At 34.5% G+C, this 23,879-nt stretch overlaps 1 protein-coding gene across 3 annotated transcripts in view; it reads right to left on the bottom strand.

Moving 5' to 3' along the window:
* Positions 1 to 3,308: 3,308 nt before the first annotated feature.
* HNF4G (hepatocyte nuclear factor 4 gamma) overlaps positions 3,309 to 23,879 on the bottom strand; it is a 139,176-nt gene continuing 118,605 nt past the window's right edge. For 2 of the 3 annotated variants that reach the window (XM_082858786.1, XM_082858787.1), the window contains 8 exons: positions 22,637 to 22,731; positions 19,763 to 19,869; positions 17,826 to 17,981; positions 13,903 to 13,990; positions 11,706 to 11,858; positions 11,341 to 11,577; positions 10,263 to 10,385; positions 3,310 to 5,868 (listed from right to left, as the gene is read on the bottom strand). In XM_082858786.1, coding sequence (XP_082714912.1) covers positions 5,747 to 5,868; positions 10,263 to 10,385; positions 11,341 to 11,577; positions 11,706 to 11,858; positions 13,903 to 13,990; positions 17,826 to 17,981; positions 19,763 to 19,869; positions 22,637 to 22,731 — 1,081 coding nt within the window. In that variant the 3' untranslated portion in view covers positions 3,310 to 5,746. Of the gene's footprint in view, positions 5,869 to 10,262; positions 10,386 to 11,340; positions 11,578 to 11,705; positions 11,859 to 13,902; positions 13,991 to 17,825; positions 17,982 to 19,762; positions 19,870 to 22,636; positions 22,732 to 23,879 lie in introns of all 3 variants that reach the window. The other variant, XM_082858785.1, reaches the window with a different exon arrangement.

The raw sequence follows: 23,879 nt of genomic DNA, 5'->3' as shown, positions 1-23,879 counted from the left end.
CAAACAAATTTTCTCTTGTGGCCTGAACTAACCCAGAAATTCAGGGAAAGGAATTTTTGTAACATAATTTCAGTTAGTTATTTTGAAACAAATCCACCACACTCATTGTGGGCTGATCCTAGGCCATGGCTCTATTTATTATCCAGCTTCCTTATGCTACCATTCTAACAGGGGTCCATGAAGATGCTTCAGGTTTCCAGGTATCAGTGTCAAGCAAGAACCTCTTGCAACAATTCCAAAATGCTTATTTATTTTCCTTCCTCCAGGGAATGTTTATCTGAGTAAATGGCCATAGGTCTGTTTGGAAAAGGACTGGGGGAATCCTTAAAATATATACCTGCTATAGAGATATAGGGCCTGTCTGTCCTGGGGGCTTTTTTTCAGTCAATGAATTCTGGGTTAGAAAATAGACCTAAGTCTGGGAACTTGGCAAGTTACTGCAATTTTAAAAATTTGTTTGGCAACCCTCAGCTCATCATCCTTGTTTCTTCCTTCCTTCCTCCTTCTTTCTGTCTCATTTTTCTCTTCCTTCTCTCCTTTCCTTCTTTCCTTTCTTCCCTCCCTCCCTCCCTCTCACCCTGCCTTCCTCTGTTCCTTCATTCTTTCTTTTTGGTTGCATAGATTGAAAAATACCCTTGTTGGCTATTTATCTTGTTACCGCTATGGTCTCTTTGGGTCTAGCCACCAACTCCATAGCTCTTTGCAGATCAAGCCCCTTTAGGTACTACTGTAAACTTGGTGCTCATTAAAATGCTTGTGCTTGTCTGCATCACCACTCAGCCTCCATGATTTTAGGGTTCTTGCCAGGAGGCTAAACTCTGTATCCTAGTAGGTTGTTTCCATATTAATATAATCTCCCTTATTCAGCTTTTTGTTATGTCCCTCCTGGATCCTACTCCCTGGAATCCAGTTCTAACAGAACCAACTTCCTAACTGCTGGCATTATATCTCATTATGTTGGAGATATAATTCCCCCTTATTCTCTCAGCAAGCCTAGCATTTCCAAGACCCGGCAATGTTGTGACTTAACCCTCAATATTGGTTTAGTCAACAGGAGAGGAGGAGGGGATATGTCCTGAGGGGCATATGTCTTGTCTGAAGAAAAAGCCTTTGCTTGTCCTCAAGCAGTGAGTTCTCCTTACCAGAAAGAGTCTTACTCTTTTTTTTTTTTGCGGTACGTGGGCCTCTCACTGTTGTGGCTTCTCCCGTTGCGGAGCCCAGGCTGCGGACGCGCAGGCTCAGCGGCCATGGCTCACGGGCCCAGCCGCTCCGCGGCATGTGGCATCTTCCCGGACCGGGGCACGAACCCGTGTCCCCTGCATCGGCAGGCGGACTCTCAACCACTGCGCCACCAGGGAAGCCCTAAATTCTTACCCTTAACAGCAAGAGTAAGGCATTTCTGCAAAGAGTTCCAGAGTATTTGGGAATTCAAAATTTTCTATAGAAGTTCCTATCTCAATTTCAAGGTCCCATTTTTCCCAATCAGGGCCCTTACCCTGGTGTAGCTGACTTGCCTCGTTTGAGAATTTAACCTCTCTGGGAACTCTGCTTACACTTTTGACTAAATTGTGGGCATGGCTTAAACCTTCTCTGTCTGCCCGACTATTATAGTACTCTGAAGTTAAGATTTCTCCAACCCTTCTGTGACTGAATGCAACTCCTCTCACTTGGAAATTGCTGTGGCCCTGACCCTCCTTCATTGATCAACATTTCTGCCTCAAGGGGAAATCAGATGAATCTCACTAGGAGCCCTCTATACTGGGTCACTGCCATAGCCCCTTACGTTCTTTGATTTGACCTTCATTGACTACTGCATGCTCTTCCTTGGTCTCAGCCCCTAGTGTTAAATCATTGAAGATTCTGAGGTCTCTATTTGCGGAATTTCACATTACTTTCCCAGAAGCACCATTATGCCTGTGCTTAATCATAGACTGGTCTACATTTCCTTTACTCTGATGTCATTACCCCATATTTTTCAAGAAAAAACTTTTTTTAAGTTTCAGTACCTGTATAGATTTTTCTTATTTTTGAGAAGTGTTTCTCTGGGCAATTCAGTGGGATTGGAGGGAAAGAAGAGACATAAGTTAAAAAAATCATCTCAAATAATCAAGCTGAAATGGATGTCATATCACACGCAAACATGGGGTTATGATAAACTTCACTATTAATATATTTGATGTGTTTTCTTTTTTCTAAGTCATTCATTCTGTGAACTGGAGCTAGGACTATTCTTACTTCTGCTATAAGATTAGGGTATATATCTTCTATACTCCACAGAGATATAAAAATTACCTGTTTCATATTTTAAATGATGGTTTGAAAATTATTTAAATTGTGACTACTAAGTAAAAATATTGATTTTTTTTAAGAAATCGGGAGAATGTGGTGAGGATGAAGTGTCTGTATACAAAGAAACTCTAAAAATGAAAAAAAAAGTGCAAAATATGATAAAAAAAACATGTGCTTTCAAATCTTGGGGAAAAATATCAGCGAAAATAGCTGCAATAATTGAATAAAGTTACTAAAGAGCAGTACATGCAGAGCAGGGGAGTGATGGGATGGAAAACGGCAGGTTTTCACTTTACACCTTAAGTATAATTTGTGTTTTAAATGATGTATACATGTTACCCTGATAAGAGTGAAAATAAAATAAAACCTAGTAGAATTCTATAAAAATAAAATCACTGGCCTTAATAATATAAGAAATGGTACAAAGAAGCTTTAAATGTGAACGAAGGATACCAGGAATTAAAACATTTAGGTTAAAAATTTACATGCCAGGGCTTCCCTGGTGGTGCAGTGGTTGAGAGTCCGCTTGCCGATGCAGGGGACACGGGTTCGTGCCCCGGTCCGGGAAGATCCCACATGCCGCGGAGCGGCTGGGCCCGTGAGCCATGGCCGCTGAGCCTGCACGTCTGGAGCCTGTGCTCCGCAACGGGAGAGGCCACAACAGTGAGAGGCCCGCATACCGAAATAAAAAAGTAAAAAATTTACATGCCAAATTTATGTACAGTGTTTAAGTCAGCCTAGGGCATCTGTTTTAATTATTGGGACAAAACTTTCAAGCAAAACTACATAATTAAAGTGCAAATATGAGGCTCTTCCTTCAATCAGTGTCCCACTCTACAATTATTTGAAGATGTGCTAATTAATTTTGCTCTTGCCACTAAAGACCAGTATTTTGCACACTCTATGTAAATTTAAGTGACAATATAAAAGACACCATCAGTATCTCTAAAATTATGAAATCGTTTTTGAACCCTAAGGAAGGACCACATTTTAGGGTTTTTTTTTTTTTTCTCAATTTTTATTTAGAAAGTTCAGTGAAACAATATGGTATCACAGTTTAGAAATATTTTAATCTCACTATAATTTAACATTAAAAAAACTAGTAATTTTTGATTTTCAACAATGAAATTTATAAAAATAATTTTACATTTATAAAATGAATCATTATTTCACAATAAATTATTCTTTTTTATTACCTGAAAAAAGGTTTGTGCTATATAAAAGCAATAACTTTGCTTATCGACATTTTGAAGATATGCTGAAAACTTCAGTTCCCCTTTGTCCAGCATTTTTGGCAGTTAAGTATACAAAAATATTATATTACACATTCCCTGACCATAGTATTTAAAACAAATTTGTTAGCAATAATTTCTAAAACATGGCTGTTTAGTAAATACATGCAGATAAGTTAGAAGGTTCACTAAAAATGAATTGTATGTTTTACATTCTAAAGATATTTTTAATGTCTTCTGAGAGAACAACACAAAAAATTAAACAGAAAACTACAAAATATATTTCCATTTATAAAAATCAAAAGCATTCTTATTCATGAAATAGAGATACTAGCATAAATTTTTTTAAAAATGAGTTAATTTTTTTTTCTGTCCTCACTCTCTCTCAAAGATATATTTTACAGTTTCCAGGTACCAGCTCTGCAAGGAATTTTATTGATTCTATTAAATCAATGATAGCTTCTAAGTAATCATTTTTCCTTTTTAAGAGTTGATAAGTTAGTTACAGTTAACACAAGCTTTTTATTTGCAGGGTAAGTGGGGGGCTATGAAATCATAATCATAGAAATTTTGAAAGGTTCTGTAAAAATCATTTAATTCAGCCTCTTGCAGCTTGGAGAACCCTCTTTATATCATTAATAATTACTAAATCAGTTTTCCCCTGCTTCAGCAAATGAAGAGAGAGAGAGTGTGTGTGTGTGTGTGTGTGTGTGTGAATGAGAAAGAGAGAGGGAGGCATCACTGTTTCTTGAGGCAGCCTGTCAATTGTTTTAAATGAGCTCCAGATTTAGATAATATCAAATTGTCAAATAGTTTTGGGCTCCAATGAACTACATTCCTCAGTCCACTGGATTTTTTGAAAATGTGCTGAGCCACTGATTTAAATTTGTCTTTGCTTTCATCATAACCTACCTGTTATATATTTTAGTTTCTTTAATCTGTTCAAAAGTTTGGTTTTTTTTTTTTTTGATTTGTTTTTAGGAGGAAGATTCGTTAAAAGTACAAAAGTGGTTTCTTATTCATGTTGCAACAAATTTACACTCATTTACATGTAAATATGTGTTAACAGGTAACACAATGGATAATATTCAATCATCACTCAATTGCATATATTTAAAAACCACAGTAAGAAGCTCACATTTTCATTCTATACCAAAGATTTAATCTCCTTAAACCAGACCTGGACTTGAATATGGCTCTCCTACTTTTTAGGTTAATGAACTTTGGTTACATTATTGAAACCCTCTAAGCTAAAGGTTTCTTCCCTTTACAAGAGAAAGATAATTATACCTCTCTTACAGGGCTGCTCTGAGGATTAAATGAGGCAACACGTGTGTGATAGATGGCTACTTTGTCACCGGATAGCAGAAGCCCAGTGATGTACAGTTTTTGTTGGCACAAGGCTTTCTACCTAACACTCCCAGCCTCCCCGAGAACAAGATGGGGGCATGGGCTAAGTTCTAGTCAATGGATGTTTGCTTCTAGATTGTTTTAGGAGAGGGAAATAAATGTCTGTCTTGGTTGAGCCACTCTTTTAAGAGTTTCTTTTTTACAGTTTAACCTGTATCCTAACTGATAAAACTGACATGTTTTATTTTAACATACATCTTCAAATATAGGCAGATTTCAAGGAATGCCCAGTCATCTATGGAATGCCTATTTAAAATTTTCTAAACTTTATATAGGCATATTTAACTGTGGGCCAAAAAGATACTTCTTAGCCACGGGATACCCATAAGTGATTTTTCTTCAAAGAAATATACCCTATTCTACACTGACTGCTTTATTTTTTGAATTTGTAAGTTTAAAATTTATTTAAAAACTTGGTTCATTTAATATTAATCTGGGATTTCTGATCTACTGTTCGCAGTCAAAAAAGAATACTTAGCTCTGCATCACATCACCATAAGCAATTATTTACAGATTTAAATTAATAATAAGACAACAAATGAAAGTAGTACATAAGATTCAACTGGTTCATGCACAGTACAAGTTTATACTATATAAACATATTGAAGCTCAGATATACATTGGTTGCATCTAAAGGTTTTAAACAATAGCAACAACAAACAAAATGAGCATATAAACAAGAAAACAGGATACCATCTTATAACAGCACCATGAAGAAGCCTTGGCTAAGAGTTTGCCAAAAGTGCTATCCTGAGATATTTCAAGACCAACAACTTTTCACATTTATGCAGTGCCGTTCAGAAGTAAACATATTCTCACAATTGCTTCTGTTTGGAGAGAGGCTGGTGTGAGATGACTGAAGCTTGATTTGCAGCTATTTTGTACGGTTCTTGTGCAGAGCCTTGAGGTGGGGAAGGAAGTGGGGTTTCTGGAGTTGCTAAAAAAAGAATCAGAGAATTGTATGTAATGGTGACAGTCACCTTGGCCCATCCCATTAAGTCCTTCATGACACCAATATGCATTACTTTATTTTGGATATGTTTTTAAAAGATCATATATAAAGTAGTGATTATAATACATTATCAGGTCATTGACATACTATTGGAGATGCACTCCCATCTCACTGTCCCAATTAGCATTAAACTAAATCATACTTAAAAATCTTGACAGTCACTTTAAGGTGTCTCCTTACTTTCTTAATAGCATTTATGAACATCTGATTCTCTCATAAACCCAGCAGAAAAAAAGTTAAAATGAAAAGAATTAGTTTTTTTCCAAATCTTACAATATAAATTTTATATTGTAAATCAAAATTGCAATCAAAAAAGCACATAAAATAAAACATATTTGGTTTAGATTTTACTAATTCAAACATTAGATGACATAAAAAAATTAAGGTAAGATAACTTTTCAAGTGCTTTGAAATCTATGTTGTAGTTAAAAGCATCTAAAAAATACTGGCTTTGTCACTTCCAAGTTATTCTATTACAAATACATTTGGCGGTCCCTTCCCTGTCTTTGCAAAGAGCACTGAGTAATTTAAAAAAATAAGTTACAGTTTGAATACTTCATTGTCGATAACAGTATTTCTTTCTATTGGCAAATTTTAACCATATTACAAAATAATCTAGAAGCCATTGTATAATTTTTAAAAGCTTGAAATATTTTAGTACTCACGTTATTATTCTGTATATTTAACAGAACAAATAGAAAATGTTTAATGATCAGACTGAGGCATTGCAAACTTCTTAGATTTTTTTTTCCCAAACAGTTTTTAAAAATTCCATACAAAATGAGAACAGTCCCTTTTTGCCTGGTTTTCTTTAATATATTAACTTTATATTATTAAGTGTGAATTAGCAGTTACTTAGAAACAATGTCTTTAGATATAATTTAATTGACAAAAGAATTACCAAATTTGCTTTAAAAATTATTCCTGGATATTTAGGATGGATCTAACACTCAAGTAGTCTGCTCTAAAAGACCAAGAAAATATGCATGAACTTAAATATGTGTGTATGCTTGTGTTTAATATTTTGCTTTGTGTAAAATATAAACTGTTTCAAATGAGCACAAGCAAAGCAAAGTTTTCCTTTACAAATGAATTTCTTAAATATTATGTTGAGAGAGGGAAAATAAAAATAAAAAGTGTGATGATGTGATTCTAAAAAGATTAGGGTCAGCAAACATGCTTTTAAAATACTACAAAGCTAGCATTTAAAAAGTAAAGGATTTAACCACCAGCAGAATTGTTAAACTTTCTTGTCAGTTGATACCTACAATGTTCAATGTGTTGTTAATGTGTTTTATTTTCCAAGTTTATGAATAACTGATCTCTAAGAGACACAACTTCATAGACTCTTTGGTATGGTATTGGGCTTGCCTCTCTCTGCTCTAGACTATTAATTAAATGAAAATGGTAACATCTGCTTTGCAAGAATGGTCCCAGTATGGCTCCTCAAAAAATTAAAACCAGAACTTCCATAGTATCCAGCAATTCCACTCCTGGGTATATATCTGAAGAAAACAGAAACGCTAATTTGAAAAGACACATGCACCTCAATGTTCATAGCAGCTTTATTTACAATAGCCAAGGTATGGAAGCCACCTAAGTGTCCATTAACAGATGAATGGACAAGGAAGATGTGAAAAAAATATATATAGATATATTTATATATATTGAATATTATATATTATATAGATATATCATTTATATATATATATGAATATTACTCAGCCATAAAAAAGAATGGAATTTTGCCACTTGCAACAACTTGGATGGACCTGTAGGGTATTATGCATAGTGAAATAAGTCAAACAGAGAAAGACAAATACTGTATGTTTTCACTTATATGTGGAAACTAAACAATAAAACAAATGAATAAATATAACAAAGCAGAAACAGACTCATAGATACAGAGAACAAACTAGTGGTTACCTTTGAGAAGTTGGGGAGAGGGAAGGGGAGGACACAAGAAGGGGATTGAGAGGCACAAACTACTAGGTATAAGATACAAGGATGTGATGTACAACACAGGGAATATAACCAATAACTTTAAATGGAATATAATCTATAAAAATATTGAATCACTATGTTGTACACCTGAAACCAATATACCCTCATAAATCAACTGTACTTCAAGGAAAAAACAAAAGAGAATGTTCCCAAATTAATGTCTTTCAACTACATTGGGACCCACAGATTAAATGTGCTATAGTATACATCATTTGTATTTTTTTCTAACAATTTCATTTCTGCCTCTGTCGTATACTCATAGAACTTTGTGTTTCATACCCTATTTACACATAGACCTACCAGTGTGTGTGTCTAAAGAACAGCAGTGATAGCATGCATTTCTGTGGCTTCTACTCTCCCTACCACTAGGTAGCAGTCAGATGGAATGGTACTCACTTAATTTTGTCTCATTGCACTGAACATTTGGGTAAAACAACATTGTAGCTAGTTATTAAGGGCACTTGTAAATTCAGTAGGCAATGCTGGTACCCATAATAATTGTATCACAATAACTGAAGGCATCTCAGTGAGGTAGCTGGTTTAGTGTTCAGAGGCAATAGATCAAAAGTAAATCTGGAATTAATTAGTATGAATTCAGAAGCAATTAATTCTAGATATTTTTGTCAAATAGAGATTTTTTTAATCTCCAATGTGACATATAAAAATAAAATTTGTGTTAAAGCTGCAATAATATCAGATTAACTATCTACTAGCAATCCCTAGTATTTATATAGTCATTTTAGTTCCAAAGAACTAAAGGAAGCCTAAGCAGCCCACGCTTTGCACAATTATGATATACATGAATGTCAGTTGTCACAGCTTAGTTAAATAGCACCAGTCTTTCGAAAACATGATTCAAATTTCAGTTAGCATGCTAACTCTAATTAACTGTGCGTATTGCATAAACTCACAAACTTCACTGTGTTACAAACTTCACTGATAACTCTTCAGTCTACAAATAATTACCTAAAATAATAGACGTGCATTTTGATCAGTGACCAATCACATCACATCCTTCATTCTGTCCATGATTATTCAATGAACATATTTCCTTCAGTTCATACACTGACAACAAACTGTGTAGCTGTGTTGCCTCCTCGTCTCCCTCTCAGTGACAAATCCACATGACAATTTGCAAAAATGGACAACTGAAAGAGAACTGGCCAAAAGGGGAGAATGTGCAGTAAAGAAACAAAAAGTGATAATGTTGGAAGTGAAATTCAAATCGAACATAAATGGAGTTATAGAAGAAAGAGCTGACGATGGAAATGTTGACACTACCATTGTTTGAGTCCCTAAAAATTCAGCCAAGAACTTAGTGAAGGAAAGCTTGTCAACAGAAATGAGGAGCCAGTTGCACGGAAAAGGTTGAAGAGGTTCCAGAGGGAGTGAAACTGGCAAAAAACTTCACATCAAATGGATTCTCAGAGATATTTTAGGACATTAAAAATGCAAAGGATAAAATGTTGGAAACTGACCCAAACTTCCAAAAGAGTAAAATCCATCAAAGGTGGTCACTTCCTCTTGTAAGTCATTAGAAGAGAACATGGCAAGCAGTGTTTAAACTACTCTTCATATTTTTTTACAAAAAAATAAAACACATTAATTCTCAGTGTTATTAATATTTTAAATTATGGTGCACTGAGAGTTAAAACTACTATTTTTTTTAGTTTCCCTATACATTTATAACCTATAGCTAAAAGAGTTCTTGATGTTTTGACAAATGTATTTAAAGGTCACAAGCAATCATAATTTTCCTGTTGATTATTAAGATTCCTTTGCATGGTTCCACCTTGTATAGTCATTTTTATGGTCCTGTACTACCAGGCAAAGCTAGGACATCCTGTACGTTCTTTTGTGCTCCTAAACCTATGAAGAAGAAAGATTTAGTACTCACATCTCCATTTTAGGGAGAAAACTCATACCTAAGAAGAATAAGTGACTTGCTTCACAATCTCCCACAATTAAATCTTGGAGAAGAAATTATATCCAATTTTTATAATTTCTGGGCACAAATAGATTCTTTCCCCAAATTCCACCTTTTCTCAGGTAATTAAGTTTAAGAAATACTATGTTTCAAAAGTAGCCCAGGGGGCTTCCCTGGTGGCGCAGTGGTTGAGAGTCCGCCTGCCGATGCAGGAGACACGGGTTCGTGCCCCGGTCCCGGAAGATCCCACATGTCGCGGAGCGGCTAGGCCCGTGAGCCATGGCCGCTGAGCCTGCGTGTCCAGAGCCTGTGCTCCGCAACAGGAGAGGCCACAATATTGAGAGGTCTGCGTACTGCTAAAAAAAAAAAAAGTAGCCCAGATACTTACAGATCTGGTCTGTATGAACCAGTGTTGACATTGGACCCAAAAGTATAGTTTGTCCAGTTAATGGATCTTGAGATAAATGTGGGTGCATTGGATGATGGAGATGGTTAGCCTCACTGGAAGCACCTACAGAAGATAAAAAGATGCTTGCATTAGTGATATTTAATCAGGAACAGCAAGTTTACCTTGGAACAATTGTTTTGATTGACAGCTTGAATATTGCTATTTTTGCAAAGTGCTTTTTGGAAATTCAAAAATAAATTAATAGAGCCACTGTCATGTTAAAGACAATGTCAGCTTTCACTGTACATTGGTTAGATTAATGTTGTGTCGTATTATGTTGTATATTAATAATGGACCTTCTGTGCAGTTTCCTGGAATCATTAGGTTTGCTGCCTGTTGTTAAGGCAATTCCAAGAATCACTTACCTTAAGTTTACAGTATTTGGGATCACCCTACTAGCATAAACAACTTTTATTTCAGAAAGATATCATTAGAAACACATTAATCACTAGAAAACTAAAATTAAACTAAACTAAAATAAAGTGATTTTATAAGGAAATTTAATCTAGATCAGAATACAAAATAAATGATTTCCTAAGTTATTCCTGACATCTACTGCAGCAATGAAATCTCGTTTTTCCCTTTTCATTGTGTTGTGTCAGTTAATTACTTCAGGAGCACAATGTTTATTTTTAAAGTATTTACTATATATATTTTTTGGTTTTGTTGCAATTCCGGTATCCTTGAGCTTTTAGAGGAGTCAAGGCATAGAAAAATATAATATACTCCAAGAAGTACTAACAATAGGAGATATAGTTCTATTTACCATATTTGGGAGGATCTGAAAATTGAGGAAAGAGGGACAGGGTAGAGTAAAGATGGTGGAGGTGAGTACAAATGGAGGGGAGGTTTGAATGTGTTCAAGTATTTCTGTTCCCATCCAATGGGTTTTGCAGACTTTCTAAATATAAAATACTGAGTTCATTACATCATGGACAAAAGGTAAACAGGTCAAGTTGCTCTAAAGTACTGTAGTATGATGTTAATAAATAAAATAGAAATTCTTAAATATACTCACCACCCAGTAACATCTCCTGAAGTAAGTTGTCGATTTTAACCATCCCAAAAAGTTTAACGAATTGTATCTGCTCAATCATTTGCCAAGTGATGCTCTGCAGCGTTGGCAGGAGTAGAAGCAGCTCCCCAAACCTGCCCCGGGAGTCGTACTGCCTGTCGTTGATGTAGTCCTCCAAACTCAGCTGCACTTGGAACCGCATGTTCTTAATCTTTACTGGATCACTTAGTCCTTTTGCATCTAATAAAGGAATAAAAAGGGCAATCTAAATACTTAACCTTACTAGAGTGTAACAGAAAATATTCTAGTATTTAAAAAGGAGTTTAATTTTCACTGCAATTAGTTTTAATGGAACTTTGGAAACAAACCTGGATCAAAAAATACAATTGCCTTCAAACAAGCATATTCATTGTCATCAATCTGAATTTCTTGAAATGGTCGGACCAGCTCGTCTAGAACCCGGTTGGCCACACGGCTAATCTCAACTTCACAGCTGTTGCGGTGAATAATGTAATTGTTTCCTAGGTAAAAAAATAAAATAAAATAATAAAATAATCACCCTCCTCACACACACAAAATTGTCAGACTTTGCTTAATTTTTTACAAACCAATATTTTAAATGGTCTTCCCTTGAAGAAACAGGAATAGTACTTCCTCTTTCAAGAACATTGTTAGTTATGTTAGAAAAACTTTAGAACACTTACAGGATCAATGACATTGATAATATGATCACATGCATTTTAACAGCCTCGGTCTCTTGTGATAATACTAAAGTACAGACTAATAGCAAGCTAATTATTGACAAGGGAGAAACAGATATAATGATTAGCTTTCCACAATATCAGTTATCTATTAGTGTTTTACTCATTAATGAGCATATTACAAAACCTAAAGAATCTCTCTTGCTTACAGTGAACTAAAAATGGCATTCCTTTAGTGGTCTAGGTATATATACATGTAACAACTACTGAGACACAATTTTAATAAACCTAAGTAGACGAGGCTGATTTTTGAAAATTAGCATGTATATTCTCATGAGTTTCCTCATTAAATAGTAAATTCTCTCTTCCTGGACTTGTTTAAGTAGAGGCGGGATGATCACTTTACAGGGCTGTATTCAAAGGAGTTCAGAAATTGGACAGAGAACTGGACCACCTAATCCCTAAAGGCATTCTACCTTAGAAAGTCTGGGGCTATAATATGATATTATTATAGCTTCTAAAACATTAGAAAATTGGAAGCTTATTTTAGCCCCTAAAATAGCTGCTAAATTTTTTTCTGGTTTTATAAAAAACAGAACAGGGCTTCCCTGGTGGCGCAATGGTTGAGAGTCAACAAACCAGAATATTCTGACTTCTTTCACTGCAGGCAAAGACAATCTTCAGTAGAAATAATAATGTGCAAAATTATTCAAAAAATGTAGCCCTGCTCTTCTTATGAAAAGTGAAAGTACCTAATTATTTAGGGTAAAACAATTTAGAACTATGTAGTAAAACTGTTTTGATTTCTATGTATACTGTATTCAGATTTATAATGAGAACACTATTGCAGGGGAACTAAAAATGCAAGAGAAAGTTTAACAGAATTTAAAAGCAGTCATATCATGTGGTTTAGAATCCTGGCTCTATCCCTTACTTGCTTTGTGACCTTAGGTAAGTTTTCTTGGCCTTCATTTCTTCACCTACGAAACAGGCTGAAAATAACAGTACATATCCCTCAGGGTTATTGTGAAGATTAAATGAGAGAGTGTATATATAAACATGTAAAGCACTTAAAGCAATGCATCGTACATAGTAAGTCCTCAGTAAATATTAGTTATTGTGATATTATGTTCAATTTATTGATATTTGGGACAAAATATCTATCACAAAAATGGAATAAGACAAGTTAATCATCATTTCACACAGCCAGAGGGAGGAAGAGCTTATAAACATTAGAGGGATCTCAAATATCCCAACAGGAAACCTAACTTTATACGTTAAGTAGGGTATCAGGGCACTTCCTTAATGAAGACACAAGCTTTTCCTTTGTGTCTTATCCCACCTGCCATCCTACTTTTGTGTGTTATAGCACTGCTTTTTAACTCTCAGAATTTTTCAGACATTGTCACAAAAATTGTTTTTTAACTTGGGGTTCTGTAGCATATCATGGGCAATGAGATCATAGGAGATAAACACGTTCCTTAGAAGAGTATAAAATAATATATACTATAATTATTAGGTAGACACTGAGCGTGTATGAAACAACACTGGGACTCCATAAGATGGTGACACAAATCACTAACTCTTTGTCCTGATATGATTTAAACATACCTCAATGTTATGTTTATTGAGCAACATCTTTTATTTTTAAATCTTAGTGCACCCTGAACATCCACTCTGAACTTCCCTGAATTAACGGCAAGGAAAAACAGGGCTTGAGTGAGGACCTGACCAGCTAAGTCCAATTTGTGAAGTGACAGAACCATTTCGCAGTGTCTATGAATGCCTGGTACATACAGAATAGGCCCCATGGAAGTACGAAGCATGCATAATTTTTTCTCAAATTTAAAAAAAAAAAACTTACCCAAAAGCAAAATATCTTTATACACCATGGATCTCTTTGTAGCTCCAAGCAGTAAATGTTCCCCTGCGTGAGCTCTCAACAGTGCCACCTTAATGAAAAATTCCAAGTTTAACAATTAATTATAAAATATAATGATTAAAAGATTATATAAGCCTGATTAACTTAGTATTCTTTAAGACTGGGACTTTTTTTGTTTTAACAACTACAGTATTCATAGATTCTTGCCATGATTAAGGCTTCCATTTATCTACTTTTAGCATATCAACAGAGTTTTACTTTTCAAAATTTCTAAAACTAACAAGTCAATACAATGGCAGCAAAAAAAAAGAAAAAGAAAAGCAGAACAGTTTAGTGTTTGGGAGTGAATGATGTTTGGGCATAAAGTCAAACAAACCAGAGTTCAAATTCCGGCTTGGCCACTTACTCCTCTTTAACCTTGGGTTAGCTGACCAGCAGCATGTTTGGGACTCATTTGTTTTCATCTATCAAATGGAGGTAGTGATAAAAATCTGAAAGTGTAGCTATGAGGACTAAAGGAGAAAATATATGTAAAACAAGATCTCTTATACATAATCAACTGAATAAACAAAAGGAAAACAAAGATTGGTGATATAGCGAAATGAGTATGGGGGATCTGGGTTCTGACACTTTCTAGATTGAACTTTAACTCTGCACTAAGCTCTCAAAGGAGCGCCATTGCCTGCTGAATATCACCAGTAGGAAGACTAGGAAGCATTTCAAATTTAACACATCAAAGTAATGTTTCTCCAACATCTTCATCTCCTTAGTAAATGGCACCATCATCCAAATGCTTTTTCACACCAAAAACAAGGGTCGATTTGGATCCCTCTCTCATTGTACAGCAAATCCTAGTGTTGCTTCTCCATTGCTACGGCCCCTGGCCAAGCCTTGGTCATTCTTCGCCTGGCCCACCAAAATACACTCCAAAGAGCTACTAGGTATTCCCGCTTCCTTTCTGGTTCCTCCATCCTAAGTCCTTCTTGCCAGAGCTTCTACGATGATATCTTGTAATAATAACAATCACTTAATATCACTCCTCTGCTAAAAACTCTTCACTGGTTTCTTACTGTCCTTAGAATAAAACCCAAAAACCTCAACCATGGCCTCCCGTGAGGTTATGGCTCAATGCTTTTGCCCCCCTGCCCACGTCCCTGGTTTCATCTTACAACATCCTTTGCTCACTTTTCTCCAGGCACACTATGCCTGCCTGCCTCAGAGCCTTTGAACTTGCATTTCCTGTACCCAGAATGCTTTCTCCTCAGATCTTGACATGCTTAACCCCTTGCCACTCAGGTCTCAAGAAAAATCTTCTTTAATCCCCAATTTAAAGGATCTGCTACCACTCCACTCCCAGTCATTCTCCAACAACTCATCCCATTTCATTTTATAGAACTCTTCCCCACCTAGAATTAACTTACTCATTATCTGTATATTTTTATTGTCTGCCTCTTCCAAATAGAATGCAAATTTTATGAGAATAGTGATGTAATCTGTATTTTTACTGCCGGATACTCACAGTTCCTAAAACTGAACAGTAATTGTAAGAAATATTTGTTTGATGAATACACTGAGTGAATTTAACTGATATATGGTTCAGTTTTAAAAGCTGTTAAGTTTTTAAAGAGATTATAAAACTTATGCCACAGAGCTCCCAAGAGTATTAAATAAAATAATGTAATATATAATGCATTTGAAGCCCGAGTGCCTTATCCATAATAGACATTCACCAATCCATGGCTATTAATGTTATATTAAAGTGTCAGTTAGTAAATGAGAACTATTATTGACAAGTTACAGGATTTCAATTTCCCAATTTTAAATCATTGTCTTAATACATGTCAGCAACTTTTTTAAAAAAAAGAGTGGTAATAAAAATATAAAACTGATAAATAACATAATCCTACTTATATGGCTTGGGGTGAGACAAGTAAGTTTTAGCAATTTAGCATTATTCACTCTGAAATAACCTTCTGAGCCAAGCTATCTTTACGATATGTCCACAACCATGACTCATACCAGGAAGGGACTTACAGAACATTTTAAGAATGATTTCAGATTTCACAGTATTTTCTTTTTGTAACCAGGTGAAATGCTCTCCTAGAAATATAACTGCTAACTTTCTGTGATCACTTATTTTCTGGTTATATAAATATTTTGCCCTTCTTTGATTTTTAAACAATCATGTACTTTTCCCTTTGATTGTTTCTTTGTCTTTGTTTATCAGTGATAAAGAGCATTGGTCAGAGGGTATAAAAATAGACACTGGTTATATTATATATCATGCTTTATTTAACCTGGGGGAACTGGAAATTTTCAAATTATTTACATCTACAGAATATTATATACTACTTAGAAGAGTTAAAAATGAATCTGAAACTAATAGTCTAATCTTTATAGACTAATTAGAACATTAAACTTCTTAATTACTTTTTTTTGTTGTTAAGAAAGTGGATTGCTTTATTAGAAACAGTGAATATAAAAAGGAGATTGATTTCAGGTAAGAACTCTTTAAAAATATTTCAAGACTATACAAGTAAAAACTTTTTACAAAGATGTTCAGCATTCCTTTTCCCTTGGTTCATTTTAAAGAACCTAAATATTTTATTTACTTCAAGACATCAAAACGTTAGACTGCTGGTGAGTTAAGCTCCTTGAGATAATTCAAAATATCAAATATCTCAATTTTTGAGAACTTATATATTTGATGCTAGTAATTAAAACATATTATATTGATATACTTTTTTTTTTTTTTACTGATTTGAATACAGTATGTTGATAATCTGAAGTGTAAGGTCACTTGAGAAATGAGATCAGCTAATTTTTTTAACGTTCAAGTTGTATTTTAGCCACTAAGTTCTGTTACAATTCTGCAGGTTCAAAGAAAAAGTCAGATTAAGTCTCATCAGTGCCCCTACTGCTGGTCATTTTTATGGGTAACTAGCAGTTTCCCCCTCCCTCTAGAATAGTCAAGGTTTATAGACCTGTTAACACTGATTAAATGGCAGTACTTTCCAGTATGTTTACATTTACAATAAATAATGTAATAATAAATATAAAACAGATAAACTTGAAGGTTGCTTACAGGTTAATTTATCAGACAAACTCCAATGTGCATAACCTTGCAGAAAGTCTGGGGAAAATTAGAGTTCATAAACCATGAAAGGTAGAGACAAGTATCTTAGCTACTTCTTTAAACATATTGGAAAGTGAACTTTTAACTATTAACTAAAATATCTTAATATACATATGACAAAGCATGAAAATGTCTATATTAGGAAAAGATCACTACATCTGAATTCTATTTTCAGTAGATTTCAGAACACAATTCTACAGATCTTTTTTTTTTTACCAGATTTATACTTTTTATACAGTAAATGCTAGAATAAAACTGACAACATGAAAGGCACAATTTTATATGTTAAGTGCATAAAAGTGCCTACAAAGACACCAACACAACCTGTGTGGTTTCTGTCTAGAAGTGGCCTGGTATTTCTGAAGAATTTTATATGCACCTTTAGTAAACACTAACACACAGTGGGGTACCATTTGCCTTCCAGACATTTATTCTTCCAATACTTTATCTCACAATGGCAGTTATCTACTACCTGTCTTTCTCCCTTACTTAAGCTTTTTAAACCTCAGGAGGGAAGAACATAGGCTTGATCAACCCTCATCCTATCAATAAATTTGTAAGACCCCTAAAATAGAATTTAAACAGTCTGTTTCTCAATAGACTGTTTAACTTCAAGGAGAATGAACAAGAAAACCAATCTTTCTCTCAGATAATTTAACCTTTGTCCAATATAGTAAATCTACTATAAAATATAATTAAAAGAACTGAAAAACTTAGCAAAGTTCAAAAAACATTTTTTTAAAGCATTCATAATCTCTTTAAATTATACCTGATCATCCAGTGGTAACTCACAAAAGGCAGGAATATATTTAGCCCATTCCACCAAGACTAAGAGCTGCTGTTTCATGGATTCACAGACATCACCAATACTGGCAATTTTCTTAATATTTATGTCAGTGCTCACACCAGGGCTTGAGACTGAGATCTAGCATTAAGAAGAACATTATATTAATTCATCACTGAACATAACACAAGACCACTATGTCTCTTTTTTCTACAACTGCAATAAGTAAGCCCCATTGAAGTGGGCACTATCATTGTCACAGTATCTTGAAATATACTAAACATTTAAAATTGAGAAATCAAATACCTATCAATTCAAGTTAAATTGAGAACATTCACTGCGTAGCACCATGGTCTGGGAGTACTATCTTATTTTCTGGCCAAACCTGTAAAATAAGTTACCACAACTTTCAGGGAGTTTCATAATTCAAGATGACTATACAAAGAGCTATGGAATATCCACATGAACTATGTTGTATGATTTTATTTTTAATTGAAGATGATAGTTCCATTAAGAAAGCCCAACTTTAATTTGTTGTAATTTATGAAGGAAAGTTTCCATTGGATAAAGTTTACCAACTGAGGAGAAAAGATTTAGATGAGAAGTTGCTGCATTTAATGGAAGCCCACCCAAATAAAGTTAAGAAACCAATCTTTGACTCAGCAAGTTGAAAATCTTAATGTATAATGATAAATTTTTTAAATGATATATAATTTTGAACTATCTAAGACATAAGTAGTGTTCAAATGCCCTTCTGCTGAAAAAAATCACTTTCTAAAAGTTCTTCTAAACTTAATTTTTGAACATGTGTGTGTGTGTGTGTACATGTCTTTCTGCAGTGTATGTCTATTTCCTCACAGTTCCTTTCAGGCCATTCTCGAAATACTTTATAGGACCATCAAGTAATCTTCAAGTAATGATGATGATAATGGTGATGTTAACTTCATCATTTACCCTTGTGTTATCAAAAATGAAAGTAGTTGCATCGACTCATTATAGAACCTGATTAATAGCTATTTCGTTGTTTGCTTTATAATAGAAAAATACCATGAACATTTCTAATACGGGCAATGGTAAAACAAACTTTCTTCAAAAGGTTTCTTTATTTGATTCTTAAGTGATTTACTTTTATTTATATAACTAATCACTTATATTTTTAACTTTAGAACTGATATCCTCATTCTAGAAATTTCAAATAATAAAGTTCCTGTGTTTTCTAAATTCTGGTTCTTCCCTTAAATACCTGTTTCCAGGGCTTCCCTGGTGGCGCAGTGGTTGAGAGTCCGGCCTGCCGATGCAGGGGACACGGGTTCGTGCCCCACTCCGGGAAGATCCCACATGCCGCGGAGCGGCTGGGCCCGTGAGCCATGGCCGCTGAGCCTGCGCGTCCGGAGCCTGTGCTCCGCAACGGGAGAGGCCACAATGGTGAGAGGCCCGCATACCACCAAAAAAAAAAAAAACAAAAAAAAAAACCTGTTTCCAAAGCAGATGTTAAGGTGAGTTCTTGAATCTAGAAGTCATTTTCAAGGAAGGAAGCTCTAATGATAGGCCTCAACTAAACATTCCCAAAGCTGTGATAATTGATTTCCAGATTCAATCAGTAAAACAAGATACAGCTCCCAGGGCATTGTGCTATGCATTAAGTATTTTAAATCAACCTTGCAAACAAACTTTTAACACTCAGACTGAAATGCATTTAATTTTTCCATTTAAAAAGTAGGAACTTGCCCAAGAAAAGTTAAAATTGAGTCAACAGTCCAACTAATATTTTCAAAGTAAAATTCTTCAATTTGCATAGGTGTAATTTATTATAGTAATGAGCACATTTGAGTGAACTTAAATCATTTTAGTATTATGCCTAAATAAACATCTGATTCTATTAAACAGGGCTGGATGTTGGTGCAGCAGTAATGCAGCAGTACCTGGCGAGACCGAACTTCTGCTTGTGCCAGTGTGTTAATGGAGGGGATATTGCTGCCATCAAATGTGCTTCTTCTGGTGCTTATTCTATCACGTTCGTTTTGCACAGCTAGGGGAGAAAATCACAGTATTTACTGGTCAGTTTTCTTCGATATATCTCAGAATATACAGTTTGAAGTAAAAACAACATTACTATAAAAGGAGAAATGGGATGCCTCTAAAAGACCTTGGAGGGGGGTGCTTGAGGCAGGGAGAAAAGTATGACTGCAGGTATGTTTCATTCTGTACCATTTTTAAAGTAGAAAGAGCCAGTCTTGTCACTACAGTTCATAAAATATTGCCTTTTGGGACTTCATGATGGCATTCATGTTAGAAAGTGTTGGGTCAGCCAGTTCAGCCATGCTGTATTTTTACGAGGTTGGTTTTCCATTCTCTCAAAGTTAATAAAACCATAAGATAACTAGAGGAAGAGTACAACCTGTGAGATTGACCAGGTCAAAGATAAGAGTGTATTCACTGTCAGAAAATATGAGTCATACATTTTGAAACTCCCATTTTTCTTTTTCTTTTAAAACACTAGCAAAAATGGAAAGTAAATTTATTTTAGTTAAGGTGATTTTCAGATCACAATCCTATGATCTCTTATGAAACAATGTCCTCAGGACAGTTTACAAACATTAATAAGGCAAAAATTGCAGCATGTAGGGGTCTCTCTTGAGAACATTGAGATTAGAATATCAGCATTTTGGAACAATGAAGAAATATTAAGTATTTATATGAAAGTCTTCTAAGAAAGAGATCTCTTTGTTTCAGAAAGAAAAAAAAGAATAAAGTGTATCCCCAAATTTTTTATTGAAAACTAAATTTTTAAAAATAAGGAAGAGAGAGAGGGTTAGTATGAATTTGTATACTTGTAATACATAGAATAATAGAAATCAGATGTCAAAGTTGGATTTCAAACCTTAAAAGGTAAAATTATCTTCTCTTAACCAAAAATAATGGAAAAAAAATCTGTAGCCCCTAAATTATTTACACTAATGCTCTATCCAATTCTGCTGGAAAGATAAGACATTAAACTATCAGAATTTTTTTCTGTAATTATTCTTTTATTAAAGAAATTCACCAATTTCTATGCCAAAATCTGCTATCTAACCAAACTTACTATTAACTATCAACTCCACTAATTTGAAAAAGAAAATATTAAACTTCTTGCCTTTAAGAGTGAGTAATCTTTAGTTAGAATGAATCATTAATATTTTATTTTTAAATCATATTTACTGGTAGCTTACTTCCTCTCTCTCCTTTTGTTTTTTTTTTTTTTTTAGCAAATATTGTCATTGACTTTCAGCCTAAACTGACTCATTTGGAAATGTATACATGAAGGTAAAAAAATTAAAATGTAAGTTATGCTTTTATGAATTTCGTTTACATGACAAATCTTTAGAAAAATGCTAAAAGATATTGTGAACATTTGTAATTATCTTGCAGCTACCTTTTTTGACATAAAACCATATTTATATACGTTTCCATCTAACTAACCTTAATATTATGCTATTAGTGTAAATAAGAAAAATATATCTACTTTGAAAGCTAAAAGTTACTTCCTAATCTATTTAGGAAAAATTAATACATTATTCTATGAACAGTATAAGATATACTTTCACTGTTTTTGAAAATAATTTTATTTAGCAGATTGTAAAACTCTTAATTGAATTGTAGAATCGTGGTTTGCTTTTACATTGGTAGGAGTGAAGCAGAGGTTCAAGTAGAAATGAATGAAGATAATTGACAAAGCATGTAATTAATCCCATAAACTACCAAATAGGCCACTAGAAATAAGTCATGTTGAAATGAAAGTGTTTTTCCTTTAACTTTGTGAACTTTATTTTGCCTTCTTTTCTGAGGCTGGCAACTGAATGAAATGAATGGAATTTTTGTCTCTTGAAAATACTGAGTGACAAAGAAAAAAACTATGTTTAAGATCGGTTTGATATTTTTCACATATCTGATTTAATTTTTTAATAATATATGAAACAGTTCTGAAAAATATCTCTTTGTATGTGATAGTGATAGGGATAAGCATGTGGCAAAATGATAAACAGAAAATTGTATAGCAGCTATTCCCTGCCAAACATTTAAATGTGCTAAACACATTTGTTTTGCTAAATTAACCATAGTTAGAACATAGGATAATATAATTAGATTATTTAATATGTTCAAAATGAAATTAGTGCACACTAAAATAGAGCATCTAGTCCATTGTCTCTGTCTTTGAATAGAATATAAGCTCCCTGACAAAGGGGATTATTTTGTTCAGTATGTTCACTACTGAAACCTCAGCACCCACAACAGTGTTTGGAGAGCAGCAGTGCTCAATAAATTTGTTAAATAAATAAACGAATGCATGAAAAGTCAATGTTCAGTTAATGTTTATGAAATTAATAAAGATATTCAACTGTTATTGAATGAAAAATTGAAAAATGAAAAAATGAAAAATTGAAAAATGAAAAAATGAAAAATGAAAAATTTAAAATTTAAAATTCATTTAAAATCATTTATAATTGCATCCTATTAATATAGTTTACCATTCAGCTTTTGAACAAGACATTGGAATATTTTTTCAGACAAGAATTTTCTTGCCAGGGATTACGCAGTAGTGGATAGAACATGTCAAATCGGTCAGCAGGTAAAGACAGGCTCTACCACTCACCAGTGGGTATCAGTGCCCTTGAGTAAATTCTTAAACTCGAGGAACCACAGATTCTTCACTGAGGATAATCAGAACTCATGTAAAGGTTATGGTTATTAAATGAGAACATGTGTGTATAACACTTTTCATCAATAATGTTAATAATCATTATGTTATATATTATTACCTTCTTTTTTCATTCCTGCTCTAAAGCACTTTCTTAATCGACAGTATCTACATTGATTCCTTTTGTCTTTGTCAACAACACATTGCCGACTGAACCTACAACGTCAAAAAGATATAACTGTTATTTATCAAAAAAAGCAGACAGACTTTAAAAAGTATAGTCAAATTTAGATCAACAGAAAGAATGTATAAGAACAATTAACTATGACTTTTCTAATCTCATGATCGACATGAAAATACAAGCCTCACCTCTCATGCAGTCTTTCTAATAAAACAAAACTGAATGATATCTCACTTTTGGCCAGTATCCATGATCATTTCTATCTTGAGCCATGAAAGCCAAACCTAGTTTAAAAATTGTGGCATACAAATTCTAATGCTTACTGCTAAATGATTTCAGTGTGACGGGGAACTTCACTCCTCTGAACTTTCACGCTTTTCTCTATTTAAAAATTTTTCTATTAATTTTACATCATATCCAATTGGAGTTTATTCTAAATTCCAAATTACATATCAAGAGGCAATTGAATAAAGTATAAAGAGTAGAGTCTCTGAAAAATTAGGTACCACTTCACACCCACTACAGTGGCTATAATCAGAAAAAAACAGACAACAGCAAATGATGAGGTTGTGGAAAAACTGGACCTCTCACACACTGTTATTTATAATACAAAGTGATGTGGCTGCTTAGGAAAACAGTTTGGCAGTTTTTCAAAAAGTTAAACAAGAGTTACCAAATGACCCAGCAATTCCACTCCTAGGTATACACCCAAGAGAAATGAAAACATATTCACACAAACACTTATACACAAACGTCCATAGCAGCATTATTCATAATAGCCAAAAAGTGGGGACAACCCAAATGCCCATCAGCTGATGAACAGATAAACAAAGTGTGGTGTACCCACACAATGGAATATTACACCTGGCAATAAATAAGGATGAAGCGCTGATACATGCTACAACATGGATGAACCTTGAAAACACTATTCTAAGTGAAAGAAGTCAGAAAAAAAGGTCACATATTGTGTAATTTCGTTTATGTCAAATGTGCAAAAGAGGCAAATCTGGGCTTCCCTGGTGGCGCAGTGGTTGAGAGTCCGCCTGCCGATTCAGGGGACACGGGTTCGTGCACCGTCCGGGAAGATCCCACACGCCGCGGAGCGGCTGGGCCCGTGAGCCATGGCTGCTGAGCCTGCGCGTCCGGAGCCTGTGCTCCGCAACGGGGGAGAGGCCACAACAGT

Source organism: Leucopleurus acutus, assembly GCF_964270905.1.
Source record: "Leucopleurus acutus genome assembly, chromosome: 17".
In the NCBI taxonomy this organism is placed as follows: domain Eukaryota; kingdom Metazoa; phylum Chordata; class Mammalia; order Artiodactyla; family Delphinidae; genus Leucopleurus; species Leucopleurus acutus.
Note: the sequence above shows the minus strand (reverse complement) of the source record. Positions and strands in the feature narration are given on the sequence as shown.